Source organism: Aythya marila, assembly GCF_965140915.1.
Source record: "Aythya marila genome assembly, chromosome: 1".
NCBI classification, from domain to species: domain Eukaryota; kingdom Metazoa; phylum Chordata; class Aves; order Anseriformes; family Anatidae; genus Aythya; species Aythya marila.
The window spans coordinates 93,075,436-93,103,321 of NC_139042.1; the positions used below are offsets into that span (position 1 = coordinate 93,075,436).

Here is a 27,886-nt window from a genome sequence, read left to right on the forward strand (position 1 = left end):
TTGAGCTACACTTAGGATGATTGTCAACTGGTGTATGCTGTTGCCATTTCAAGAGGTCTTACTCAGAGTCTGCGTGGTAGCTGCAGAAAGCTACAGAGTAAGGATGATCAGCTTGTTACAGTCAACCAGTACAAGATCTAAACCCTGTTTAAGAACTTAATTTAAGACCAGTGTAAGCTTTGAGATCATTAATCACAGCTACAGGAATAGTTGCACAGGATTTATTATTATTATTTTCCAGAAAAGATGCATAATTATCACATAATCACTTTATCACATAATTTGAAATTATGTGCAATTTCAAATTGAGCTCTCTTGCTGGAAAATGCTTGAGTTTGTTTTAGGGAGAATTCTATAGTTTCTATCCACCTGATCTAGAACACTTTTGTTGGCTTTAATCAAATGGAAAACCACAAAACAGGATTCTCCTTGGTTGATGACCTTAAGTAGCCTTGTTTGCTATTGAAGCCTGGTCATGCTTGATTTTTCAGACTTGAAAGATAGCATTCTGACCAATTTCTTGTACTCTGAAATGTACAAGTTATCATATAGTCTTGTTTCTCCACTTTGACAGATTGTTTAATTTTGGTTTCAGTCAAGTTATTCCCTGAGCAGCAGAGCCAGTGAACCCTGCTTTCATGCCAGTGTGTCCTGTCTTCTCCTCTCTCCCTTAAACCCAGCTCGGAGCTATGTCTGAATATACCGAGTAGCTGGCTGGCTGATGGTTAAAAAGAAGTTATATATCCATTGAAAGTTGGTCCCTTGCCTTTAACAGTCACAGAAGAACAAATTAGACTCTTCTAGTTTGATGCTGTTGTTGCTTGAAATGCACTGAAACTTACAGAAAATCGCTTGAGATTTCTTTACATGAAACTGAAATTTGTCAAGGGCTTCCAGAGTTATGTAGATGAGTAAAGGAGGTAGAAAGCTAAAAAGATGGTATGTTTGTTCTGTGTGGTACAGCATTGTTTCTCTTAAGCCCAAAGTATATTGGGCTTCAAAATGGAAAATAAAGCAGTTCTGAAAGAGCTGCATGAACTTCTCCAAAATACTCTCAGATGAACAATTATGCATTTCTGCTAGTCACTATCTCTCCTCTAAACAAAAAGATAAAATACCAGTCATTTTTAACAGAACTTCCCTCCCAGTAAAAACAAACTTCCTCTTTCTTCCCTGCAGATATTTATATTTCTTTTATTCATTTTAATAGCATCAGATATTTCTTTGCACCAAGTGACTTGTCTGGATACATTGTAGCCTTAAGGGCAACCATGAGCAACTTGTCCTTGCCCAGTGTTAGTTAAATCTCTCCTACTTTCACTTCAGGACTTTGGTGTCTTCTGGCTGATATCCCAGCTGAAATGTGATGCAGGGCATGTCCGTGATGGAATTCACTGTGTTTCAGTTATGACTTTGGTTTTCTCAAGAATTAGAGTGCAAGGCTTTATACAAGGCTTTATACAAGGCTTTGCAAGTGCATTTTGGTCAGTTCTTTATGTCTCTAGAAACATCTCCAGACAGATTCTCCTTCCTGTCTGGCTGTCTTGCTGAGTTTTTTGTTTATGTTCATCCCACTGTTTTTAGAGAGGGGTCATCCTTTCTTGCATTTCATTGTGGTGAAACAAGGCTGAGGCCATCTCTGCCTTTATACAACTTTTTTATTATTATTATTATTATTATTATTATTATTATTTTATTTTTTATTAATGATGTCGTATGAAGACCCCCAAATGTGAAGTGATCCTGCTTGGTACCGCATGGGGATTTTGCAGGTTGAGAGTCTGTATAGCTTTATTGTGTTTGCTTTTCATTTTATAGCTTAAACTCAGAGCAGCCCTAATGCTGTTATGTATTTCACAGTATTGATTTTTTTTTTTTAGCTGTCTTCCTTTAATATTTTTTCACTTCTTTTTTTTCCTTTTTAGACCAACCTTCACATTATGAAAGAAAGAAAAGATGCAGAAATCGCTTTTAGTTACAGAGACTGTAATTTATTCTTTCTTTATTGGTGGGGGGGGGGGGGGGGGAGGGGGGAGTGAATTTGTTACCACAGGAAAAAAAAAGAACCACATGAAAGGCCAAACTATATCTGGGGCTGTGGAAGTACTGGGAAAGGCAGAAGTTTCTTCCCCCTCTTTCAGCTGTGCAAAGACTCCTAGTCGGTTCTTGGACGTGCTCGCCTGCCTGGGCTGTGACCTTCCAGCAGGGCCCCCTCCTCCGGTCCCCCCCCACGACTTGTCAACACATTAGTCATATACAACTCAGCTGATGCCAAACGGCCGCAGTTCAGCCAACTATTGAAAGGCAGGCTATTCCTCTGCGTCCTTCTATTGGTCTTGGGTTTTTTTTTTCCGCCGCGGAGCCTCGGTGCTGCTTTAAGACTGCGGGAGGCAGGGGGCCGAGCAGCGGGACCGGCGCGATCCGACAGGCGAGGGGAGAGGAGAGGAGAGAAGGGGAGTGGAGGAGAGAGGAGGGGAGAAAAGAGGAGAGGAGGGGAGAGGCGAGGAGAGGAGATGTGCCCGCCTGCCGCCGGGCCGCCGGGCGCTGCGTGAGGAGCCGGCTGGCCGGGGCTGGGGTCTCGGCGCTGGGGGCTGCGGGCTGCGGGCCGGCCGCCTGGGCCGGGGATGCTCGGGTGCCGGCGCCGGAGGCCCCGCTCCTCACCTGTGGCCCTGCCGGCGCGGCCCCGCGGGCGTCTCCCCGCGCCGAGGACGCACCTGGGCGCCGCGCCCCCGCCGCCCGCCCCCGCCGCCGGCCGCCTCTTCCCCCGCCCGAGAGCCGGCAGGCGAGCGTCGGCGGAGCCGCGGGGCTGCAGGCGGGGCTGAGCGCTCGCTGCGCGGACCGGCGGCCCCGCAGGCTGCCAGCAGCCCCCGGCCCAGGCGGCCGGACCCGGTGCGCGCTGCCTGGCGGCTCCGGCCCGGCCGTGGGCGCGGCGGGCGAGGGGCAGCGGCGGGGGCATGTGGATGTTGGCCGTCGCCTTGCTCCACAGCATCTCGCACGGTGAGCGCGGCGCGGGGGGGTCCCCTCGGCTTGCCGGGAGAGGGGCGAGGGTCGCCGCGGCGCCCTTTGTGCCGGACGCGGCCGCCGGGAGAAGGGCGAAGGCGCCCCGGGAGCCGCCGGTCCCCGCCGGGCGGGGGAAGACGGGGCTGGCAGGGCTGGGGATGGAGGCGCTTTCCCTCGCCTCCCGAACCGCCCGAGTGCGGAATTTTTGCTAAGTGCCGGCTGAGTGCGCGGAGGCTGTCTGAAGGGCTTTCATCCCTAGCTTTCGCGCTGAGACCTTTCCTGCTTTTACCTTTGCTTCTTAATCGCCCCGCGCTTTCACCTAACAATTTCATTTTTTTTTCTTTTCTTATTTTTTTTCCTTTCCTTAGTATTTTTTTTTTCAAATACTTTCAGATTATTTCCTCTCCGTTTTTTCACTAAAAATCTACCTGCTCCCCGGTAGTTTGGTTTTTTATCCCCCCCTCAGTCACTTATGTAAAAATATGCACGGATAAGCATTACATCATCTGAAAATGTTCGAGACAGTCGATTATAAAGTTAGGAAGGAGAAATTAGAGTGGAGATGTAATGAGGATAAACCTATTCTGTTTTATTTTCTCTTCATTCTGCAAACTCTCTGACCTTTTTTTTTTTTTTTTTTTTTGTAGCTTCTCGAATATTATTATTTTAAGTAATATTATTATTTTAAGTGTGATTGAAAAGAGTCACATAAAACATGTTTAAACTGCATAACTTTTATTAAGATGTGTGTTATCAGTGCGGTTTTAAGGATGGAAAACAAATTCTGCTGTAGTGTGTGATTCTAGCTATTCCACTACATCACCTGCTTCTCGGATTTGAGAACATAGCATTGCCTGTAATACATTACACCCTGACAGTTAAAACAGAAAGATTAAACACACAATTTCCAATATAGGCAAAGCAGGTAGAGTGGGAAAATGATTCTTGCATTGAATGAATGGGAGAGAAGCAGAGGGCAGAGCGTAAGGCTTTCCTGGAAGATACAAATAATTGAACCTCTACCAGAGGGTGAGGGACGAATGCTGGATGAGGGTGTCTTCACGTCTGCTTAAGTATACACTGGATGAGGAAATGCATTGACAGGCATGGCCAGTCCAGTGCAACTAGCTGGATAGGTCATAAATCAGGAGGTGAATCTTAAGCATGTGTTTAGGGCTATCTTGAGATTTTTTCATGTTCCAGGTACTGCAGAATGCAAAATGACTGAAAATCTTCAAACCTTAAACTTTACATTTTTTCATTTTGTCTAGCAGTAAGACAACTGCAACAAGTTTTAACATTAAGAGGTTGCTTGCTTATTTATTTATTTATTTGTGTCAGGCAGCACTGTGCCTTTCTCTGTTCTATTCAGGCAGATCTCTTGGAAGGAGATACTCGCTATCAATGAGACAGAATCAGTCTGAAAGTATATCTATTTTTTTTACCAGTGCCGTTCAGTTAATCCTAGATTTGCACAGAAAGGAACACTCTTTCTATACAGAAATCTTACGTTTTTTAAAAAGAACATATATACTTTCGTCTGCTGTACTGATTATATATATATATATATATATATATATATATATATATATATATATATATATATATATCATATGCTCCAAGTTAGGTAGTTCCCTTCTCCCCCAAAGGATTTTGAAGGAACCGAATAATTTTACTTTACGAGGTTGAAATAATATAGAAATTGCTTTAATTTATTCCTTTATCTATGAAGTAAGTAGTAATTTCACTTTCAGTATCCATGTGTTTTTGGACCACAGTCAAACAGGAAATTGGATTCCAAATGTTTTTGTTTTTAATAGTGTAAAATGTAAGTGGTACATGCATCTGCATAGATTCTATACTGTCATGCAGCAATGTTTATGCACTTGTGCATCCAGGTTACTAAAATAAAATATTTTATGTATGCTGGTATTGTAAGATAAAAGCATTGTAGAAACACTTAATGGATGGTTCAATGATTCTTTGCAAACTTAAGTGTTTTTATTTCTGACATCATACCTGATGTCAATATAGGTATGCATTTTGAACCTTTTTAAAGGAAAATTTTGGAACTGACACCTATCTTCATATTCAGTAGTACTAATAATAAAACCCAAGTTGTTCAGTTTTATTTCTGACTATTGTATCAGAGCCAAGAGTCAGAGAATAATATTTTTAAAGGACTTCAGGTTTTAATGCACTGTCATATCAGATATGTATCTCTTTGAAGGAAATGACTGCATATATAAATAGAAATGTCACATATACATTTGTTTTCATTATTCTATCTATAACTATATCTAATTCCATTGTGTGAGAGGTAGTGTTCTTCTATGACTATATCTTTGAGGAGGGGGGAGATGCTGAAGCTACCAAAGCTTATTTAGCTTCTTATTTAACTCCTTATGGAACCATACTGAATTAACTTCAAAAACAAGTACATGTATGAGTGGTTTTCAACTGTGTTACATCTCATTCTAATTTTAACCTTAAAATGTGTAAGATTGTTCATGTTTATAATCTGTGACATTGTGTTTTTTTTTTTTTTTTCTTTTTTGGGGGGAAGGGAGGAATAGGTAGCTTAAACCCATAAAGTGTTAATTCATTTTTTAACCCTGTAGTTGTTGTCTTGGGCTAAATTTCTACTGAAGATAATGGAAATTATCAGAATAACAATAGCAAGATTGGCCCCCATATTTCCCTGCAGTCACTCAGCACAAATACATTTTGTCAAATTAGATATGAGTGGTGCCACTGGGTAGGCTTTGTGTTTGTAAAACAGCTTCCTTCTGGGGACAATAAAATACTGACATGCTGTTACATCCAATTAGTATTTCTGAAACCTGAAACAAAACCTTCCCAAATACCCTGTTAAAGTTCTTTGATTTATAAAGGCTTTAAACTCTCCATGCTGAGAGTTTCTTAAAAATACAGGTAACAGGTACTGTTAACCACAAACGTACTGCAGCCCTAGTAAAAGCATTTCAACCTTAATAAGTGCACGGGACTGTACAGACATCAGTGGGAGCTATGCAGCTGCATTCACCACTGTGAAAACCTGAGTCATGCTCAGTTACAATCCTGAGCAATACTTGAAATTATCTTCAAGATTACTGTACCTGTACTGCCTTCTATGTTACTATACTGAAGTATTCCATAAGCAAACATGTACATTCAACGGTGCTGATGAAGAAAGTCCATTATAGCCTGGTCATAACCAGTAAGGGGGTATTTTGCTGATAGCAGGGAGGGGAGACCATGAAAAGAGAACACCCTCCTTCAAAATCCTGGTTATAATTTTGTGTGATAAAGTTAGTTCAGAATTAAGGGTGCTCTTTTCAGAAATTAATATCATCCAATAGCATTTAATCTGTGGTATAGGTATGCTGAACCAATTTGCAGTCTGCTTTCTGGCTGCATTTCTTATGTGCCTGGTGTCCAGAGTTCTGCTGAAATGAACGGAGCATCAGGAGACACACGATGCAGTACAGTTGACACTAAAAATAAATTCCCATTAAAATTACTTCCCATTTGAACCTGCAAGTCTAGAGTACACACACATCTCTTTCCCTCTCCCTGTGTCTACAACTATGGGTTTTAGTAGTGCACTAGAATACTGAGAAGAGCAGCGCACTGAGCTGAGAGCAGGGGTTAGGCTGGAGGAGGAGCAGCATCGATAGTGCTGGTGGTGCCAGTGATGCACTCCAAAGAAAATGGTGACTGTGCTAGGCACGAAACATTTAAGGAAGAGAAATCATCTCTAAAATCTTTGTAGAAACATTGTAGTATGTGTATAGCTTATGTGGAACTGCATAACCAAATCTTTTCCTTAGAAGTGTCACTGCATGTGCAGGAAGCATTGAGGTGACTGTATGTTTGTGGAAAGCACAACACAGCTGATGGTGTTTCTAATCTTGTGTTACCCATCAGCTACAAATAGCTATTAATTCATTACCCGATGTCTAATAGAGAAATCTGTAATAGCTAAGAAGTCCAAGCACACTGGAGATCTCTATTCCCATTTCAAAAGAAAGCCTTCACCCTGGGCTGTGCTCAGGAGGGATGACCCCAGGCCTTAGCGTGGCTTGATGCAGGATGCTGCCGGCACAGCTGAGCTGGTGCCACACGACACTAGTGGGCAGCAAACCACACGAGTCTGGCGGCATTTCTGACAAGCAGTGAAAATGCACGGTATCCAAAGGAGGCGTTTTGTCTTTTTTTTTTTTTCTTTAAATAAGTGGTCACTAAACTTTTTGACTAGTGGACACTGCATTTTCTTTCCACAAGGGCTGAATAACAGATGTGTGTGACAATGAAGGTTGTTTTGGGAACAGTTTAAAGTTAGGTTGATTTCTGCAAATGATAAAAACAAAACCATAAACCCTGCGAAGTAGCTTGCAGCTATGTGCTGGTTTTCTTGCTGATTTCAGGGGTGTCTCCTCAATGATGCTGCATCCAGAGAAGTTTTGAGTTGGTTTCAATTTTGTTTGTTTTTGAGTAAATTTTGTCATGTAATATACCATTAAATTAGATTATTTGGGAAAATCTTGTGGGTTTTAATGAGCAGCTCATCTGTAAAGTTCCTGTAGCACATGAGCTGTGCAAGGCTCTGATTACAGCAGCAGCTGTGCTCAGGATGGACCTCAACTTTTTGTCTCTCTGCCTGGATAAGTGTCCTCATGAATATGTCATTTTCTCAGGGGCAGTGGTGATTGGAGAGTGAAAATAATCTCCTTTACCTATTCAATAAACATTGAAAAGATAACAAGAAAAAGATATGAAACTGAACGTCTTGGGGGGGGGTGTGTGTGTGGAGGGAGATTGCGGGTAATGAACTGAGGAGTAAAACATATGGATAGCACTCTTTTCCCTTAAAGTTTACTCTAGTTAACGTGTCAAATCAAGGCCTCTTCAAATGTACTACTCATTTAGACTTTGATTTTAATTGAAACATGCTATGTCTTGGTCTGTCAGTCTAGAGATCTTTCAGATTTCCATTGGGGAATGCACTAATTCCAGCTTTCACTTTAAGAACTGGAGAAGGAAGAAAAAACATGTTACATTCAACTTAATTATGCTAAGGTACAATTATTTGATTTTTTTTTTTTTTTTTGAAATTATTTCTTTTGAGTTGCTGAAACTAAAAGTAGTAAAAAAAAAAATCAGTTTAAGCAATACAGGTCTGTAGATCAGAATACTCAATTATTTCAAGGTGAATGTGTAGGTGTATGCCATTAAAACACTTGTTTCACAATATAGCTTGAGATATTTCACAATCCATTTTAAACAGCACTTCCTTTCTTTTAACCTGTTTTGAAATCAATGAAATTAAAATTTCAAACAACTTTATTATACAAAAGAAACTCCATCTTCTCAATCTTTGTCTTTCTTTTAAATGCACTTCATCAAACAACTGATATTTTCAAAAATGAAATCTCATAAAATGAGAGAGATTTTATAAGAGCCTATCGCAGCACAATGTTTTGGAGCACTGAAGAGAACCTCTTTAAGAACAAGCCACAGATTCCTCATGTACTGTGGGCTTCAATTGTCATTGCTTTTCTTTTTATATCACCATTCACATTTTTATTATCTCAAGTATTTTTTTTGTTAGAGTATTGGATTACTCATCAGAAAGAGGTTCATCAATGGGCATTTATCATAGTGAAGTGGGCAACAGATATTATGATGTACCCAGATGAAAGAAAGAAAGGCAAATGGATGGACAGAGAGGGTGACAGAGATTAACAAGTCTTCCCAGCATCCCTGTTTAAGCTATTTTTACTTAGAAAGCAGGGAGTAAGGTTTAAGAGTGAACCGGCAATCCTATTTATAGAAAGACATTTTTAAATGCAAAGACTCGAAGAAAGAGAGTCACCTCCATACTAAACATCAGCCTCCCTGGAGCTCCCTGGTAACTGAGGGAGGGAGCAGCCCGGCGACCCAAGCTGCATTGCTGATGTGCCTCTGCTGAAGCTTCCAGAAGGACAGAGCCTACACAAGCACAGGGGCATGGGCCACAGCATGGCCTGAGAACTGATCTGAAAATAGCCCACGGGTGCATGTCAGTGTGGCAGATGCACAAGGACACATGCAAGGAAATGGATTTGCACCACCTGAGAAACCGTTGGACTGATTAATATTCAAAGCCTTAACATGCAGGCCGCTGTAGAGCTGAAGACAACTGTTCTGCTTGTGTATCTCTAAATCTCGTGTGCTGGGAATATAGTTCCTTCTGATATCAATATCTATATTTATACATAGTTTGTAATTGCTTAAAAGCTACTGTGTATGGAATATCTGGCACTTGTTCTGCTGTCCAAGTGTACTGATGCTATTTTCTTCTAATTAATCACATGGTAATCCCATGCAGAAGATTTATGGCTTTAGATTTCTGTTTGTATTAGGCTAAAATGTATCCTTGGTAACCTCCTGTCATCTAAAGTAATTTTTGAAGAAAGTTTTGAGGAGCCCTCCAATATCTTAAGAATATCAGAAGCATGATTCCTGAAAGGACCAAGAATCTTTCAATGCAACTGGAATATAATTACGTTGCACGGTGGCTTCAAATAGTCATTTATCTATGTAATCTACTCGCAGTGATTCTGTAGATAAGATCACAGTGCTGCTCTGTCCATATAAATATCTGTTGGCATGAAATCTTTACATGTTGTTTTGCCAAGAAGTGGCTTATGCTAAACCTGCACATTAAGGGTGTTTGTCTCCATCATTTTTGAATGGCAGCCCTTCACTGTCCCACTTTATTGGTGCTACAGAATTAAAGAATTTGCTGAAAGTTGTCATGAAAGAAAGGGTTTAAAACTGCTTGCGTATTTTCAGCTCTGCTCTTTAGAGGCATCTCCATTATAACATGTAGTTCAGTCTCCTGGAGGTTTAATAATATGAAGTTAAAATACCAAATGTAAGTCTTTTGACACACATATTTTGTTTAACCTGACAGAGAAGACTAGGTGGGGTATTGAAATGTACAGCCTTGGAGGAACCCAGGTGCTGTTGCTGCCATGTGTGCTGGACTGGATGAATTGCATGGTAGGATTTGAATGCACTGAAATGCTGGTTGATCATTTGCTTTTTTTCCAGACCACAGGAATGAGATGCATAAAATTAAAGCTCTGTTTTTTGCTTGCATGATTGCTTTGTCCATCAGAAATCCTTATTTATTATTTTTATAAGCTGTATTATATTCTAAAACTGAAAGCATAAAGAAATTCCCTGGGATTTTCTCTGGGGCTGTTACTTGGGATTTTGGCCCTGACCTGGGAATCACACCTTGAATGCATAAAGTCAGTCTCTTGAAAATGAAGAGGTGAGTGCATGACATGCTGTTAGACCACTTCTGCCTTGATCTAAGGATAGGGGCAGTCCTTGACAAAATCCTTTTTGTTAAGAAAAGCTGATTCTGATGTCCCTTGAGGAGGAGCTTAGTGAAAAAAGTGTCATTCAAGCAGACCAGACTGAGGTGGCACTCAATTTAAACAGGAAAGCCTAGTGTGGTTCACTTTCCAGAACGTCCTACATCTCCAGCTGGCTCTACACTTCTCTTCCCATTAAGTAGTTTGCTGTGGGTAGTATCAAAATATACTGGTGTTCATGTATTCCAGGGAAGAGAGGTGGACCATAGTTTGTGTTGCAACTGCAGTTGAAAGACATGAAGCTAGGCCTCACTATGTCATGATAGGTAGTTAATTTAGGAGATTCTCACTGAAGTCTCTGTTGCCTCAATATGTCTGTAGAGCTTATTGGCATAATAAAGTGAATCCTGGTAGTCTAGAGTAATGATCTGCTTTATACTAGTTCATGCTTTCAGCTGTACATATTTGGGAAGCTTCCTTTTGTACCTTTCCTTTCTTCCTAGGTCTGTTGTATGACTCAAAGGTTTCTCTATCATCTTGGCAATGTGTGTGTGTGTGTGGTGTTTTTTTTTTTTTTCTTTTTTTTTTTTTTTCAACCTTATTGCATAGGGGGTTCTAGAAAGCAGCTTTTTATCATTACAAGGGTGAATGGAAAGCACAGAGAGTAAGGCTCAACAAGTGATGGGAGATGCTTGCCCTGTTTGGTTGCGATATCAGATGAGGATGGCGCTTTTTGTTCTTGGCTTTTTGTGTGTGTTAAAAAGTACATAAATTGATGCTTGGGGGGAGAAGGGAAGGGAGGGGATATGAACAGTTGGATAAGGTGGATAAGGTGAGGGAGGGAGAAGGGAGAGCTTCAAACTGTGTAGAGATCTAGACAGCATTGCAAGTTGTATGATGAGAAGAGGCAAGGCAAAGAGCCTGAAGCCCTGTGGGGCAGCAGGAGGATGGTGTCCAGAGGCCAAGTCTGAGCGCATATACATTATGGCAGGAGGCTCTGAAGTCTTTGTGCTTCACAGTTTGCAGTGGGGAAGGCAAGGCTGAACCAGCTCCTTTGCTAACAGGAACTAACAGGAACCATGAGTAGGGAACCCAACAAGCTGTGGCTTTGGGACTCCCCATTGCTGTTTCCTATATCCACATTGCTGCTGGTCTGTACCAGGGAGCAAGCTGATATTCCACGTGGGTCCTCTGTGCTTTGTGAAGGGAGAGGTCAAACTCCTGACTGTTTTTATCCTTTACCTACCTGTATTCAGCCTTTTCTGTCATTTATGTCTGCTCATGTTGTTTCAACTGTGATACAGGCTTAATTTGAGGCCTTATGCACTTTTATCTCCACCTTATTCTTACAGTTGTTTGTATTTATTTGGGTAGCAAAAGTATTTCTTGTCCCTAGAAGTTTGTCCACTGAAACAACAAATGTATTTGTGCGAGTGAAGGGGGATCAAGGACAGAAAGCAGACCTGTGAATGTCAGTGCGGCTGTAAGGTAGGATGTGTGAGTCCCCTGTCTGAGCAAAGGACAAAGAAACTGAGCTCCTTTATTGGGCAGAAGGGAGATAATTAATCCTCAGAAAAAGAGGCTGAGCTGTCAGGCTTTCACAGAAACACACTGGCAGCTGTGATTTGTTGTTCTGCTTTTGGGAGCCACAACTGGCAGGTTTGGTGCAAGGGGGGCTGCTTGGAGCATGCGCCCGAACACCCGGCCCTGCTCCTCAGGCCCTCCCTGGGTGTTGGGTCCTGCAAGCTCTGTGTGATGACAGAGGTAAAGGCTTTTGTCTGAAGGTCTAGAGGCGAGTGTAAAGGTGATGCAGAGGAAAAGAAATACCCATCTGAAGAAACTGTAGCTATAGCAGTTCAGTGCATATTTATTATGTTCAAAAGTTAGTCCCTAGTGGATAAAAACAATTATAATATTCCTACCACATCTCAGAATATGTTTCTATAGAAGAGAAGAATGCTGATTTTTTTTTTTTTTTTTTTTGGTGATTACAAAGGGAGTTAATGAGTTTAAAAATATATATTTTCCTCAGCTCCATAATAGCGGTCTGACTGCTCCTTAATTTTGAGAAGTTTTGAGATTTTTTTTTTTTGATCAGTAAAATGTGTTTTTGTCTCAGCTGTGTTCAAAGGAAAAAAAAAAAAAGCTTGACCACTATATAATGCAAATGCAGTTACTCTTGTACCTTACATCATCTCTACCAATCTTGGTCCCTAGTGTGGACATTCATTAGAGGAGGGGATTATGGCTGGCTGAGTACCTTAGCTCTGGCATTTCCAAAGACCAGTGAATTGGGCCTTGTGCTCAGAGAGTTCTGTTTAAAATAAGGAGTATGTATTAAATAGCTAGCTCATAAAAAATGAAAGAATTAGGACATGGCACAATGTTGGTGGTATCATGACATCAGAAAGTGGATGAAACAGGGAGCTATACTACTGATACCATCAGGGGATGCTATCGTTTGGCTCAGGCCTGTTGCACTCTTAGAGGGCAGTAAGAAAAGAGAGATTTAGGGAGATCATAGAATTGTTTAGGTTGGAAAAGACCTTTAAGATCAAGTTCAGCCATCCACCAAACACTGCAAATCCACCTCTAAACCATGTCCCCAAAATGAATGGTGGTGGTTTTCTTGTGTTCCATATTATTTCTGACCATGGTGCAGTCTTAAGTAGCATTACCAGCTCTATGTCGCTCCCCCATCACTTCACTGTACTGCTTTTTTTGTGTGTGTGAAGTGATGTGGAATCTCCTGTCTTTGAAGACAGGGCTTAGAATGAAACAAGCTAGATAGTAAAAACAACTTAAAGTTATGTGATTTTAAAATATCTTACTTTTTAATAAAATTACTTTTGCTTTTTAATTAAATGGACTCCATATATGCTGGTATATGACCTCCCTCTTTGATCTGGGAAAGTTTGCAGGATGGTGGTTCTACATTAATGCTAGTGAGAAACTAATTTATATCCTTTTATTAATTCATCTATCAGTCACGTTTCTTATTAAAAGTGTGACAGTGCCTTAAAGTGATATACTGTTGACACAGCTCTTTGCTGCTGGGCTGCTTTTTGGAAATGTCAGCTGCAGTGGAAAGCTGCACACTATGCTCTTGAGAGTCTCCAGGCTGCTTGCACCAATTGCATATAGTGCCCAGTATGCAGAAAACCTAGGGCATACTGGCCTTATGTGGTAATTGGTTACCTTATTTTATTAATGTGCAGTCATTCTTAGAAGGCTAAAGGATTATTAGTATAGCTCTGTAAGAGGGATATAATCAATTTAAATTAGCTCACCGTTGAGCCTATATGATCTGGCATCTTTAAAATGTAGGTAAGCAGCTCATCATTTTGATTTCTTATATAATATTGTAGGAAACTTTTTTCCAAGTCCAATCTTATCTATGAATGGTGCAGTTCATCACTTAAATATTTTTAGTGTCCAGAATAATAATCAATTTGAAAAGATAGTTATTTTTAAGAATAAATTACTTTTTTTTTTTTTTTTTTTTTTTTTTTTTTTTTTTACATAAACAAAAGATGATTCCTATGATCCTCTCCACCCGGCATTCTGCTTCTCCCCTTCCACCTTCCCACACAATCTTCCAGGCTTCCTTCTGTCCATACATATATTTTCCTGCCCACTCTCCAGACACAAGTGTTGTTTGATTGTTTGGGTATGCATTGGGATGATTTTCTCATCTACCCAGGTTTCTGTTTTAGAAAAGTGATGTGATTTTACCAGGAAATCTAGACAATGTTAGGCAGAATAACTCTCTTAATATGTCTTCCTTTCAATTCTCACCTTCAGCTCTAAGCCGAAAAACCCAGTAGTGCTGATTTAGACTAATTACTTTAAATGCAGTTTGTAAAAGGATGCTAATACTTTGCTATATCCCTGAAGGTCGTCTAAGTGATCTATAGTTAAACATTCATGTGGGAGACTCTTGGGGGAGACAGCAAGGAATGATTATAATGGAAACACTGTGGGCTAAAGTGTGTGCTCATGCTCAAGTCTTCATCTGGCAAAGTAGGGTAGTGGATTGTTTCTGGGGTTTTAGAGCTATTCCTTGTATCTGAATAAGATATAATTTGTAGACTCAGCTTCAACATCTCCCATGCTGGAGAACTGTGTGTGGTACAGGACCAGAGTATTTAAACTGCTTTTTCAGCACTGTGAACCTCCATCTCTGTTGTGTTTCATTATGGAAAAAAATAAAAATCTGTGCATGATCTTGTGTCATTAAAATGTGCTGGGTGCCCAAGGTGTTTCTTCATCTGTTCCTCTAGCAGCTTTTCCCCTCAAGTGATTATGCTAATTAGTGTTTGATCAGATGATTAAATTATAATTCGATTAATCCTGTGCGCTAAACGCTCTGAATGCATTTCCATCGCCTGAATGCCTTGTGCTTAAGCATTCCTGTTTGCAGCTTGATATGAAGCTCTTGCCTTTTCCTGTACCTAATGGCTTTTTCTATTTTAAAAGCACTATAGTTCCCTTTGACGTTAGGAAGCAGAGGAATGGGCTTTTGTTTCCTACTGTACTGAACAGAACCAGAAATATGTATGTTCCCTTTATATGAACCAATTATTTCTAGGGATTATATATATATATAAAAAAAAAAAGATCAAATATGTTTTTCTTTTAATACATACCCCTCATGTTCCATTCATAATATACTGAGGCAAAGCAGTGATATAGCTAAGTCTTCTATCCATTCCCATTATGAGTTGTGCTTTCCCCTAATAATTCTCCCCTTTTCAAAGCTGAATTTTTTTTTTTTTGGTCAAGAAGGCTCTTCTCTGCAGAACGTATTGGTATGTGTGTGACTTGGTGGGGAGGGGGGGGAAGCAGAAGGATGTTTTTCCTCCTTTAACTTACTTTCCTATCCCTTTTCATCCAGGCTTATTTCTGCATGTCACCTGTATGAGATAATCTCCAGTCGGAGTGTAGAAAACAGGACACAGAATTTATAACCTTGGTGCCACTGTGAGATGAATGTTTAGCTGCAGCATTACTTTCTTTGTCTTTGGGGTGCTGCATTTTTAGGTTATTTAATGTGACTAAGATACATGGATTGGAGAGTAAAAAAAAAAAAATGATAAAAAGGAGGTACTTAGGGTTTAAATATTAGATGTAAATAGTTATTACATAATTGGATGTGTTAAGTCATTTCTCCATTTTTGCAGACGTAGGGTACTCTCTCTGAACATCCATTGCTTCCTCTGTCAGAGACTGCTGGATAGTAATGAGTGGCCTGAGTTCAGAAAAGAATGCTAAATTTAAATCATTTGGTTTGTTTCCATTCTACAGTGCAAAAAAATAAATAACCCCAGCATATAGCAACCTTCCGCCCTCTCTTTCTCCCTCCATTTCTCTCCTCAATTTTCCTCAGGGGACATGTGAGACAGATTGAAAATAGGGTTGCCAAGACCTTGTCTAGGGGGATTTGGCTTTGCTGTACCCCAGGTGTGGGAAGGTAGAGCAAGGAAATAGGAATATAAAGGATGTTTTCTCTTCTCTCTCCCTCTCTTTGTTTACCTTAAAAGCTGTCAGAGACTCATAGAACTCCCGTAACATCTTATTTCCCTTCTTTCAGACTGTCTAGGAAGCAATTTTACCTGTGAGGTGACTGGCATGTTACAATCTATTACCAGCCATAAAACAACATGGGGTAAATAAGTCTCCATAATTAAGGTCACAGAGGCCAAAAGCACCTTCATACTTTAAAGCACAGCCATGTAGCAGTAATTGAATGTTGAGATCTCATCAAGCTTATAGTCTATGTCTTGTCGATGAATTCAGCCTCATCTTTCGCCGGGGCCCTAGCCTGTGAGTCTCTCTCACCCTTGGCTCACTGATGTATGGTTTTACCTTGGGTAGTCAGGTGTGCATCCTGGGCAATTGTCTCACTTACTTACACTCTCCAACAAGGTTGTGGGCAGATGTTCATTCTGTAAACATCTGTGCAGATTTAAGGAGCTGCAACCTTTGGATGCCTACTTCTGCCTGGCAAGGAGGGGTTATAGTTCCTGCAGGTTACCCTTTGAATAGTGGTGCTTTTTTTTTTTTTTTTTTTTTTTTTTTTTTTTTTTTTGAGTGCTCTCTGATCTCTTTTAATAACAGGCTAAGATTAATGCAAACCTCCTGTTTTAAATTGCAGCTGATATAGTTGTCTGTAAGCAGGACCACTCACATGAATCACTCTGCTGTCATAGCTGTGTGGGGTAGAAACCTCCATCTGGAAAGCAGTGATGAGTAGCTGGAGGCAGTAATGCCTTCAACTGATTCAGATAAATAGGTCTGGAAGCAGGCTTGTGTCAATGTCCCCATTTTTAGAACTGAAAGAATTAGGCTAAGCTGAATTAAGGCTCTAATTCTAAATGAAAGTGCTAGCTTAGGGTGGTGCTTAGCTCGTTCTTTTTTAAAGTTTAATTTCAGATTCATTTCCTGAGTCTCCCTATGTGGACAGGTCCTCAGACTCTGCCTAGCCTTGGGTAAGCTACTTAAGCTTGTGACCTGAGGATGTTACTGCAAAATAAGCTAAGCTGTGTGGGAAGTGCTCTAGATATTCCATGTAAACTAACCGTATGCCTGCTCTTTTTTCTTAATGGAAATCATCTTTTGTGTGGTCTTCCACAGCAGGCAGATGGTGATCTTCATCATGGTGATCTTAGAGTAGGGTAAGTAGGAGTATCCAAGTAGGAAACTAGCAATATGTCTGTGGAGGATGAGGTTCCCAACGAATTCTTCTTAACTGTGGATCTCACTTCCTTATCTGTGTGGTGGGAACAACTTTTATACCCACCTGGTAAGCAGTCTTTTGGCTGAATATAAATATCCTTAGCTCTTCTGACTTCTAGATGTTGAGAAAATCGTGTCGTGCAGTATGCATGTGCTTTTGAAAATGCCATCTCTGTGTTATTTAGCAGTCCTTTCCCTGGTAAATACACATGCTGATAATCTAGCAGTAGAGGTCAGTACTGATTTGCATTGGAGAAGCAAACCTAAAATAAGGAGGAAGAGGCACCTTCTCTAACCTACAGTATACAAAAATACGACCCATTTTTTTGTTAATGTTATCCACTGCTTAAGTTGTGTTGTTCTGTGATACCTTCATATAAAAAACTAACAGTGGATAGGATGACACCACCAAGGTCCTTAGGTTTAGCTGTTGCTATTTTAAGCATACAATCTCTTCCTAAGTGTGTTAAACTCTGCTTCAAAAGTATCTGGACTGTAGTTAGTCTGGCTTCCTACCTTCAAATAGTTACAAATAAAGAGGGATTGTGAAGATGGTCTGTCCTGGGGGACAAGTAGTTCTGAGCTCAGTGGTCCTCAGTCTTGCACAGAAACTTGATATATTTTCTTTTCATTTTAAAACATGGCACTGAATGCATCTGTTCTTCGTGGCAGGGATAGATCCTCTGAAACAACCCATAGTATTAGCAGATTTGTAAGAAAGTTGCTGTTGACTGACACACATGTTGTCCTTTATGGGAAATAGTCGCACTTCCTCAACCACTTTTAATGGATGTAAACCTTCCTCTTTCACTCTCCCAGATACTCTCCCTCACCTTCTCACTTTCTCAATGTATTTGTGGTCAGCTGGTTTGATTAAAGTTGAGTGTGGTGATTTAAAGCTTATATCAGCTTGGTGTCTTCAGATTAGGTTGCTCTTCATAGTTGCCAGTGTTGTGGTCTGGTGATCAGGGCTGTGCACAGTTTCACCTGGAAGGGTAAAGGAGAAAAAGAGCAAGCCTGCAAGAGGGAGCAGCTCCCTCCCTGTCACGGTACTTGAAGCCTGTGCTAGTGCTGGGGAGAGAGACCATCGCCCTTGGTACCCTTGTCCCAGTTTCTAGCCCACCTGTGTATATTGTTTGCGCTATTGACTACTCAGAACTTATAATGTCTTTTCAGAAATTGCTGCTCCTGTGTTGCACGCTGAAGTACGTAGTATGCTTAAGGAAAATGTAATCAATTCTCCTTTTCTTGTTTTTATTTGCAGGTATGTGCAAGGTGCAACTTCAGGCTGGCTTAGTGATTGTTGGCATGTCCAGTGTTTAAATGGGCCATTTGTAGGCCTGAGAACAGCATGATGTGGGCTGCTGCCTTTTGGATTCCACCCCACAGCAAGCTGTTTTGAGGACCCAATGTAGAAGAAAAAGTAACTTTCACTCTCTTCATCCCTAAAACAGTTTACAATTAGGATTTCTCACATTACAGGCATCACTGGTCCACACTGGAATTGTATGGCTCACCACCTCTCTTGCAGAGGGAAAGAAGTGGGTCAGAAACTTATCAGAACCTAGCAAAGCCTACAGCTACTTTCTCATACAGTTTTGGCCCTAACTTTTAAAACTTAGTCCTGGGGTGTTTACTTTTTTAAAAGCTCCATTGATTTATTCCAAGTATTTTTTATTTATTTTTTCTGCCAGAGAAAATATCTTATGTGTACTGCTTAAGACTTCACAGGCTTTTTGCTTTTCCATTTTCCTCTAGTCTTCAACTCCTGCAGATATCTATTCTGCAAGAAGCATGTGCATTTAGAGTCCTGTCCTGTCCAAATGTCTTGAAAATTCACTTGCCATGTATGTGGCTCTGTTTTCTCGTTTGCAACAACTATTCTGCGCATATTGAGAAAAAGAGAGGGACAGGGAGGTACTAAAATGAGAAAATGGTTCCATGGCACAAAACTGATTTTTTTTTTTCCTTTAAGAAAAAAAAAGTCTACTGAAAATTCTGAGTTGGGTCCATGAGTCCCTAATAAGACTGTCTGGGGAGTGGGGTGTGTGTCAGGGAACATACAGCACGTGGGTTATCCAGTGTGTTGTATTTTCAAGGAGGAATTAGTTCTACTTAACTACTTTATAAACTTAATTTCTGTGTACTGTACATACTTAAACACTATACAGTTCATATGGGGAAGATTTTCTTTGCTGTAGGGCGTAGAAATTTTAATTTTCTTGCTTTTTGTCTTTACCTCTGACATTAGCAATAAATAGTACTGTAATGGCTTGCACCTCAGCCTACTTCCTCCTGGTGGCTTCACCTCTCCTGCCCTGGATTTTCTCTGGCACCATCTCATAGCACTTGTTAGTTGCCACATATTGATTTGAAAGGAAGGAGAGCAATTCACTTACATTTTATTTTCCTTAAGTCATTCCCTTTTCTGTCCTCCACCAGTCACACCAGAAAAGTAAATATTCAAAGATAATCCAACCTCAGAGCTGATTAAAATTGAATAAGAACTTTTACTTTAGCCTGCCAGAGAGAAGCTTGGATTCAAACACCTGGAGTGACTTACTTTTATTCCCTCTTGGAAAAACTAACTTAATCAAAATAAATGTGATTCCACAAAGTCAATATTTCTTTCATGTTGTGCCTGTGCTTTCATCAGGTTGGTGTGTGTATATGTGGGGAGAATGGTTAGAAAGAATATTCAGAAAAATGCTTTCTGGCAAAGAAAGAGATCACAGTTCAGATCAATGAAATTTCCACAGAAAAGAGAATTGGAGTGATTTAACTTTATCAGCCAGAAATCTTACATCTGGGACCAGTTATATCTTACTGGCAACTCTAGTGAATAAACTTATTTGAAAAAATATCATAGGAAAAAATAATTTTGTTAAACCTCAAAAACAAAACCTGGCATGCAATTTCAAAATGAACACATGTATTTTTACAAATCCATTTTGACTTTTGATCATGATAGGTCATAAAAAATGTGAAGGTCCTAGCGAAGTGGTGTTTAATTTGTTGTGCTGTGGTACATGATTGCAACGTGCAAATGTATGAGAAAATGTGTCCTTTCGCAATTGAAGCTCTCAAGGGACACGTGTCAGCAGTGATGCATTAGCAAAATACTGAAAATATGCATCTACCTGAGTTCTGTTTCCTCACCAGTGTACCCAAACCATTTTAATCCTCTTATTTGTGAGACCCTAGCCAATTTATTAGGTCTGACTAAAAGTCAAAGTATTAGCCCTTAAGCCCTACCCAGTTTGATCTGAACTATGAGGAATCTGTTCCTAGACGGGTCTCTTTGGCCTGTTCTCCTCCATGCTATCCATTCAGGAATGACACAGTTGCTTTGTATGTGCTGGATATGAGGAGTTGGTCATGATACTTATGTGTCTATTTGATCTTTTGGGGTTTATTCCAGGATAAGATTGTTATAGCCACAATTAATGATCTCGAAGTACTGGGGCAAAATCAAGACTCATTTCTGGATGATGCTATAGCTAATATTAACATCTGAAAGACATGCATTAGTGCTTGCGTGAGGAAACCTCTGTGTGTTTTATTATTATTATTAAGCAATCAGGGCAGCAAGAAATGCTTTCTAGATCCTCTTTGTGTATGTATTTTCACTGCTTAGCTCTCCTAAACCAAAGTTCCTCTGTCTAGACTGGGAAAGACATTGTTTATTTCATATCATAAAGAGGTATGATGCTCCAGGACATAGGAAACAAGATTGAGCAACATTATATAGCTTTGTGATATGTGCTGAAGTACTAAACATTATTAGAGGTATTTGATATTACAAAACATCCTGTATTTTCTAGTACATGTAGCAAGTAATTGCTTGTTCTTGACTGTATTCCATTGTTTTTGGATCTAGTTAACAGTTGCATTTGTTAGGACACAGTTGCCCAATTAATTAAGATATTGATTGGAATATGAAACACTGCATGAGGTATTATTGACAAAGAGCTTCTATTGCCAGCCTGCCCTTCTCTTCATTCAGAAAGAAAAAGAAAAGTGAGCTTTGAGTTATCCTATGTGGTCATTTTTTTTTTTTTTTAAGGCATGGTATGAACATTTTATAAAAACTATTAAAAAGAAATTAAAGAAAAATTCCAATTTTATGTTCATGGTCTGTGGTCTAACTTATGTGACTGAAGAAATATACATAGTCCGTGTATACGTGTATATGTAGTCTATAAACTTCATAGACTACTGATATACTTTTAGACATACTGATTGACAAGTCATAAGTAGTGCTCCCAGCAACATTTTAGTTCTGTGGATTTACAGCTCATTATCACTTATGCTATCTAGTAAAGATTTAAAAGTGGTACATTTTTGAACCTGAAATAGGAAAAAATGTGACTAAAATAATTACCTCTGAAATGTGTATTACTAGTGTTATCGAATCCTTATTTTAGCAGAGGTGCGCATTAGTGTTTTAAAACTGAGTAGCAATTGACATAGTTTCAGTGGAAATATTTCTGCATTGAATTTGAAAGTGTATTTGATCTTAATGGCTCCATAGTAGGCAGATGAACAGTGTTATGGTGTCTAGGCATTAGACCTTAGAAGACCTAAGCTCAAATCCCCTGCTTTGCTGCGTATTTTCAGATATGATGTCAAAGAATTTGCTTGGTTTCTATAGGTGCTGCTACCTCACTAGTTAATAAAGGTGTTCTGTGTCTAAAGATTTTAGCTTGAACGTGGTCAGGAATGGCCACGACATGGGTACACCATGCTGGTGGTTAGTAAATAGAAATTTGAAAGAAAAAAGAGTTTTTATTGGGGGGTGAATCATTACTGAAGAGAACAACCCACAGAAAGTCTTATTCTAAGCAATATAACATTGCAGTACAAGGCAATGCAAACCTTGGAGATGAAGGAAGTACATGTCATAAGGATGAAAGTAAATAAATTACCCCTGTGTACCTTAGTCTGAAAAACCTAGAATGCTCCAGCTATATGCACATCCGATTGCACTATAGTTCATGGTTAAGAAGGAAATGTGTTATTCAGGTGAGAAATAAGTTCCCAGGTATCAATTTTATTTTTTCTTCTCTGGATCAAGGGAGCTCTTTCAAGATAATCTGATTTCAGCATTAACTGTGAATTCCTCTGGCTGCCTCTGGAAAGCCGTGCTCTCTGCGCCAGGCAGTAATTGCGTTAATCATCCATTTTTAAATAACCGCATTTGAAGTTAAGTTGAGAATTGCTTTTCAGATCTTTAATTTGCTTTGGAAAAGTGAAATAATTCCCACAAGGGTTGTGCTAATCAATATTCCAAAGGCAAGTAACCTTTGCTAATACTTGAACATGGGATACTTGATATTGTTCTGCTTAAAGAATTCTAAAGAAAAAAAATACTCCAATTCCATCTGTGATTTGGCAGGTTAATAACTTTTCTGTCTGCCAGGCATAAGGATTTTTAGTAAACAGGAGATTCATCAAGTGCAGAATTGCATTGTATTATCATCTTTTCATTGTTGTTGTTTTTATTTTAAGCCTTCTTTCTAATATAAATTATGACAAATTGCGTAGTTGTAAATTTGAAAGTCCCTAAATGGTGTTTTTGTCAAAGCCTTTATGCTGAAATGCTTACTTGGAAAGATTTTAAACCTCAAGAGCCGGGGGAGGGGTTTTAATTATTATGCATCATGACACAATGCATTATGCATCATGGTTATTTTTCTGCTTTTTAAACACTTGTTATGGATGATGAGACTAATATAAATGGACATACAGTGAGAGCTGCTGCAAAACCTTCTTATGATGTCATATTCTGTTTCCAAGGAATTTCAGCACTGCTGTACTATGAAACCAAAGGATAAGTAAACTTAAAAAGGCACTCAAAGCGTGCTAGTAATTAGCTGCCAGGTAGTCATCAAGGCAAGGTTTTTCCAATGGTCCTTTCCTGGTAAACTGGATAACAAACCCATTAGTTGAAAACTAAAATGATGGAGTGTGGGTACTGTTGTCTTGAAATTTGATCATACTTCCATTGAAACCACCTGAAAATTACTACTGAGGCTCAGAATTTGCTTTAACTTGCTTTTCCCCCCACCCAGGCATGCACACTACTGAAAATATAGTGGTGGTGAGACTGATTAAAGAGCTGATTAGATACGATAGATTCAGTGTTAGAGCTGCTCTTTCTTCTTTCGTGCTCCCCATTCACACCCTGCCCCAAATAAATGGTGACTTTTCCCTTGAAAACAATCTGATATTTAGGTGTTGCAGAGATAGAGGAGGAAAAAAAGGGAGAACTGTGTATTCTTTTCTTTAATAAAACCTATTTTTTAATAGTCACAGAGATTGCCTGGGCTGCATCCTGTAGAGATTGAGGGAGAGAGAGGAAGGCTGGTTTGTCTGAATAGATATTTAAGGAGTCACAGCAGGCAGTGGATTTGTGAGAGGAAAAAAAAAAAAAAAAAAAGACTCTACTTCCCCAGAAGGCAAATAGAATACAATATTTCATATTTGAGGGTTGGGGAAATGAAATTTCAGTGTCATCATGGACATTACAGAAGATATCGCTCAGTGACCCACAGACAGCTGGCAACTGCATTTGTCTCTGAGATGCTTATCAGGAAAATCTCAAATCCACCCTCCTCTGGCCCCCTGTATAAGCAGAATTAATTGGCTGGCAGTTGTTGATTTTTTTTCTCCAAAAAGGGAATAAAAAAGTCCTCTTCTCCCTCTATGTATGTATGCTATGTATGCTGTTTCATAAAGGCTGCTTTGGTGCTGCATAGACTGCTGCTGAGGAATACATTACATTTGTAGGAGGATGGTGTCACCTTCACTGCCCAAGCCTGAACTGTGAAGTCACATACTGGTATGTGAGGAAGGGCTGCAGATCTGCCTGTGGCAGTGGTGCCACACACTCCACAGCTGGGAATAGATATCTGCCTCCGGGCTGAAGCTGGGGATGCAATCTGGGGCTCTGCCATGAGACATGAAAGCAAATTTGGGTTATTACTTTTTTACTTTATTTTTATTATTATATTCAGTATTCCTAGAATTTTTTATATTTGTTGTTACAGAAAGATAACTACTGCCTCCCCCCAAATTTAATAAGACAGTAAAAATATCTTTGCTGTGTTTCAGTGTTGTTACTCTGCAGTAGATGTTGGAGATAAAATCTTACCTCTTGCTTTCTCCCAGTAGCTCTGGCTAACCTTCTGTAATGATGTAGAAAGAAATGTTAATCATGTAGTCCCTCCTTTTCATTGCCAGGGAGGGCACTGAATGGAAGCCCATGTTCAAGAGCAGGACCTGCATGTCTTTGTATCTTGTTTTACCTATGCTGGGATAGCAAGAAAAAGCCAACTCTAAGATCCTATTATCTTATATATCCTATAATGCATCTTATAGATGTATTTTCAACCAGTGAGAGTTCTGTTCAGTGTCTGGGATGTTTAGAAGAGCCTCTGTCATGTCAGCTTATGTGTTGAGTTCTTGGCAACTTCCACTTTACTCTTGGGCCATGAGGTGCTTTCTTTCCATCTCCATTTATTTTGCCCAGTGCAAGCCTTTGAACAATTCATCCACATAACTTCTCTATGCTCTTCACACAGGATTTCTTCTTTGTTGTCCTATTGAAGTTCCCTACAGTGTCTTCCATGTGCAGCTACTTGTTCAGTCCTAACTTTTCTTTGTCTTGAAATGTCCTGGGACTTGCAAAAGATCCTTGTTTAAACTGTGATTATAGTCTTCTCTTTGCAACTCCTACATACTCGGACAGGTGAAAAGAAAATAGGAATGGAGATTATACAGTAAGCAACAAGATGAATAAATCTGTTTTTGTTTTGTTTTCTTTGACTCTTTTGCTCTGCTTCCCTTTCTGTCTGCATCTTCCCATCCCTTAATGTTATGCCATAGTTTATCAGAGAGATTTTCAAAGAGGGTATAGGAACATAGCTGAAGAAAAAAGAAAACAGCAACAAAATTTGAATGGCTATGTTTCTTCTAGACCCTCTTGCGCCATTTCCTTGATGTTAAAAACCAGTGTCCTGCCAAAAGACACATTGTAGTTCAGGTTATTCTAAAAATCCACATTTCTTAGGATGGGCTGTTACTGCTGCCATGGTAACCTGTCTCCTGGTCAAGTTGGATGGGCATGCTGTGTTTAGCTAAGATGGATGTGACCAAGCCTGGTGGTTGTACCCACACAGGTAACCTTCCTTTACTGTGGAAGAGCACAAACAGAGAAGAAGGAAATAAAACTTTTTTTTTTTTTTTTTTTACAAAGGATGTTTTCTGATATCCAAAAAGAGAGCACAAAGCCTGAATTACTTGTAAGATGCCAAGCAGAACCTGCTCTGCTAAAGTGGGAGTTCATCCTTCATTCCTGCAGGTGGATCCTGTGACCAATGATCTTCACAGTAGTGAAGTATGTGGGAAAAAAAAAATGGAATGAAGAGAAAAGTACAGAGCTAGGAAGGCTAGACCAATAATACAGCTGTGAAATCTAGCCAACTACATTTTCTCTTTAATTCTGAAAGGCATCAGTTCTCCTGGACAAGTCTTGCAGTCCCTCAGCTCTTGAGGGAGAAGCGATTGAATGGTACTAGCTTGACCCAAGAAAAGAGAAAACTGGGCTGCCCATGTTTTCCTTTTCTTTGTAGAAGTTTCTGAAGAGAATTATTCTTATTTCTCCTCCTTTTCCCTTTCGTGTCTCCCCATCTGCAATATGTCCTGTTGTTTTTTCTTCTCCCTGACACACCCTTCCCTTCAACCCCCTATAACAAAAGAACACATTTAAATGCATTCACACTTTGTCTTGAGGTTTATTAGTAGACAGCATGGTCAAGCATATCTGTTCTTTCTTCTCAAAACCTTTATTTGAATGCAAATACAGCAATATGGATGTGAAGTTTCTGGCTAATAATATAATCTACATTGCGTGCAGTCACAGAAAGGGGTTCCTTGCCACCTTTCTTTCTAACAGTGGTGGTGGTTGTTACCTTTGAACATCTTCTGATGTACTTTCCTTAGCCTGAGGTTTTTGAATGTGTCCTGTGCAAAACTGAAATCCCTATTGTTGTTAGGCACTACTGGGTGAACCAAAGGAAATGCCAATACTGTGAAAAAGTTGTGCCAATTTACAGGAGGATTGTTCCCACTTCACTGTGCCCCTGCTGTTTCAATGTGTTTTATTAGGCTGTAAGGAGATCTGAGAAGAAAGGACAACTAGGATGTGTTGCTGTGCTGCTTACTCAAATTTGAGCATGTTCAGCACACGTGCATTGTTGGTTTGCTTTCGGTCCCATTAAATTTAGTCTTCTTTCAGTCAGCTTCTGTGGGTGTATTGAAGTTGTAGTAAATTGCTTTACAGAGAGCTATACTGTCTTTACAGAGAGCTAGACTTTTTGTCTTTTAGAAATAGTTTATGGTATCATGGCTCTGTAAAAATGCCATAGTTTTGTATAATAAACCTAAATAAGAGTAAGCCTACACAAGATATTTTTCTTCTATGTGTATCAAAAAAAAAAAAGTTAAAATTCATAATTAGGCACAAGACATTTCTAGAGTACTGGTTGATCTCTTTTTTGTTGCCATAAGGCTTAGTAGAAATGTATGCTAGAATAAAATCCATACTGTTTAGACTGAATACCGACAGGGAACATTGCAGCTGAAGCTATTGCTTATGTGTGATGCTCAGCTTAGCAAAGGAGAGGGCTGCACCTAGTAGCCAAAGATTAAATGACCTATCAAAACTCATTCCCCTCTGCCCCCCCCCCCCCCCTTTTTTTTTTTTTTAAGCATTATGGTGAAATGATTTTTTTCATATTTTTCTGTATTTTTTATTTGTTTTATTTTTTATCCAGTTAGGTTCTTGTTCCAGTGAGTCCTTTTACCTTGTTTCATTTATGATAAATGCCTCTGTTTCAGAATCTTCCTGTGCTGAACGCAACATAGAAGCATGTGACTAGACATGAGGATGAAAGAAAAGCTATCCATTTTCTATTCATTTTGTGAACAAAAATGTTCACAGAACTTGCCCTAAGATATAGAAAGAGAGAAAGGAAACTCATTTGGAGAATTTTTGGCACTTTTTTTGATTTTAATTAGAAAATTTGACATCTGCAAAATAAAGTTTCCAGTTGTTATTAGCTCTCAAATTAGTATTCTCCATTTTAAGAATGCTTCCTAAAAATTTTCGTCAGATGAAAATGGTATACTGAGCATAAGCATTAAATAGGTTTTTACATAATTAAGAAATGAGCAGCAGGCTGTGACTTTGAATATTTGCAGCACAGAATGATGATTCTCTCATTGCTGAGATTCTATTAAATTTGACAATGAGAGAATTCATGGTTGACTTGTGCTTGGTGGTCTGTCAAGTCTGAAGCCAGTGCCATTTATTGAGGTTTATAAACTCTTTACAGAAGCTAGATTTTCCTTTGTACGCTTTTTTAGTACTAAGGTTAACCCCCTTTGTGACTTAACACCTATGCAGTTAATGTGTGTGTAGGGAGAAATGTCATTAATCAAGTAGCAACAGCTTCCGAGCCCAGTGAATTCTGATGAATAAACTGTGGAGCTATGTTAAGATATAAATTAAAAAAACAGAAGACTTTGGGGGATGGAGAACAAGTACCTTTGCCAAACATATCTGATCGCATCCAGTTTGCCAAGTTAAGCAAAGAATTTTTAACATGAGGAAATAAAGGGGAGAAAGCTGTTTTTTGGAGTATAAAATGTCTGGATGCACCACTTATGCAGATGAATGTGACAAAGTAGAGGAGAAATCAATATTTAGA

At 39.6% G+C, this 27,886-nt stretch overlaps 1 protein-coding gene across 1 annotated transcript in view; it reads left to right on the forward strand.

Moving 5' to 3' along the window:
* Window positions 1–2,954: 2,954 nt before the first annotated feature.
* The window catches only part of DSCAM (DS cell adhesion molecule), a gene marked incomplete at both ends in the record, with an annotated part of 475,148 nt that continues 450,216 nt past the window's right edge, over window positions 2,955–27,886 (forward strand). Inside the window, one exon of the mRNA XM_082772650.1 lies at window positions 2,955–2,997. Coding sequence (XP_082628776.1) covers window positions 2,955–2,997 — 43 coding nt within the window. The remainder of the gene's footprint in view (window positions 2,998–27,886) is intronic.